This window comes from Habropoda laboriosa, unplaced genomic scaffold (assembly GCF_001263275.1).
Source record: "Habropoda laboriosa isolate 0110345459 unplaced genomic scaffold, ASM126327v1 scaffold92, whole genome shotgun sequence".
Taxonomy (NCBI): domain Eukaryota; kingdom Metazoa; phylum Arthropoda; class Insecta; order Hymenoptera; family Apidae; genus Habropoda; species Habropoda laboriosa.
In genome coordinates this window covers 803,016-804,855 of record NW_017100268.1, presented here as the reverse complement: position 1 = coordinate 804,855, position 1,840 = coordinate 803,016, and the positions used below count along the sequence as shown (strand labels likewise).

Here is a 1,840-nt window from a genome sequence, read left to right as displayed (position 1 = left end):
TAAACGATCCTCTGACCTCTGGCTTCTACGGATAACCTTTACCGACACAGAAACCAGTCGATATGTCAGTACGATTTTCTCTTAGAATAATTTGGGGAGGAACAGTCAAAATAAGCGTAAAACATGATCAATGGAAACGATCGTTCTTCCAAAAAAATAATTCCAATTGTCTTTGGAATAAGTGTTGGTACAAATCGCTTGTTTCACGCAAAAGTGCCATATCGACCGAGTTGAATTCGCGTTATGTGGGTCTTAAAGCACTGACCATGTCGCCCAGTAATCGTTCCACGCTAACATCCCCTACTGTTGGTTTGAATAGCAATTCTTGCAAGGTTGATCGACAGAGTGCGCGCGCTGGAGGTAATAGCAATAAAAGTCGTCCAACCCTACGTGCATCTCTTTCGCAAAACACAGCTACTGTTTGTTCTTGTAACGCTGTTACTCGTCCTGGTTCGCAGAGTCCTCGTGACTCTAAGCAAAAAATAATCTTCATTTTATCTTTCGTTTAAAATTAAAAATGAGAATATTGGTTGAATAAGCTAAAAACAGTTACGTACCTCCTTTAAACAGAACTATAGCCTTGAGACATGCGTACTCTGAATGATCGACCCTGAGAAGAACACACTTTGCTAACAACTCCCTTAGCCTTCTCACTTCGTCGACAAGCATTTCTTTTCTTTCAGACGAAAAATCGCTGGGCACCAGAGTGGCTTCTTCGACTGGAAAATTCCATTGCGCGGCTGTTAAGACGAAGAGTTCGCTCCAAGACTCCTCCAGTAGAATAGTCTGGTCTCTGTAGGGCAGCTTAAAGGAAAGGCGTGGATCAAGATTTTCGCACGATATCGAATAACTGTAAATTTATCCATGTACATACATACATTGTTATATCATATGGAAGAAAATTATTAGTTTCTTTGTCATATTCTTCATAATAAAGCAAATGTTAATTAGAAAGAGAATTTAGTATAAAGAACGTGCACTATCTGTGTAAACAAAAATTTTCAATTACTTGTAAGAAAGAGTGGATACTTCTCGCCCATCTGACAGCAAAGAAGAGCAATTTTGCCGCGAATTCGTAAATATTCTCCGTGGGTAGGATGGAGAAGTTAGATATATACTCCGTGGATCCAGAGTTGATTATAGGCGGTGCTAATCGAGTGCTCGTGAGATCCTCTACGAAACATAAATCCTTCGTATTAAACCAAAGAAATTGAATTTTAGTTTAGGCGGGAACAGAATCAATTCGATGCTGTTTTGTGTCACATGGTTTGAGGGGCTCACGAGCCCCCTTACCATTTTGGCGCCAATTGCGTCGTTACCGAGTCAGCATAGATTGAGATTGCAGCACTAATAGTGATGAGAATTAAAACAATAAATAAATGAAATACGAGCACAATCGAGGTAACAGACTTGATTTTAATAAATAGATGTATTTCTTAGTGGAAATTCTGACCCTTTGATTCGATTCTTGTGTCGATCGTGCCAGCTTCTTCGGAACTTGTCACTTCGTCCTCTTTAGCTGTGTTCATTGTTAATGGTTCTGTCGGCGATCGTGGCAAAAAATGTGCTATACATTTGAAAAATTTAATAATTTTAAATATGATATAAACAAAGTTTATGTAGCTTGAAATATTCTTTATTGACAATTCATAGAAAACTAGAGTTTTTGCTTACCGACCGATGGCGTGAAGGCCGGCATTGTCGGCTTGAAGGGAAACAGCGCAGGGTACAGAAGGGAATGGTAAGGGTTGCTCGCGGCGTGATAAACGTGTGAAATTCCTGGATACAGTCCCGAGGAACATCTTCTCGCAGCTGCGACCAGGGACGATGTGTTTCGTGG

At 40.3% G+C, this 1,840-nt stretch overlaps 1 protein-coding gene across 1 annotated transcript in view; it reads right to left on the bottom strand.

The window, feature by feature from the left end:
• Window positions 1-241: 241 nt before the first annotated feature.
• Window positions 242-1,840, bottom strand: part of LOC108573470 (nuclear receptor subfamily 2 group F member 6-like) — a 3,471-nt gene continuing 1,872 nt past the window's right edge. The window contains exons 3-7 of the mRNA XM_017935926.1: window positions 1,675-1,840; window positions 1,454-1,567; window positions 1,010-1,173; window positions 558-804; window positions 242-471 (exon numbers count right to left, since the gene is read on the bottom strand). The exon at window positions 1,675-1,840 is cut by the window's right edge and continues 37 nt beyond it. Coding sequence (XP_017791415.1) covers window positions 242-471; window positions 558-804; window positions 1,010-1,173; window positions 1,454-1,567; window positions 1,675-1,840 — 921 coding nt within the window. The remainder of the gene's footprint in view (window positions 472-557; window positions 805-1,009; window positions 1,174-1,453; window positions 1,568-1,674) is intronic.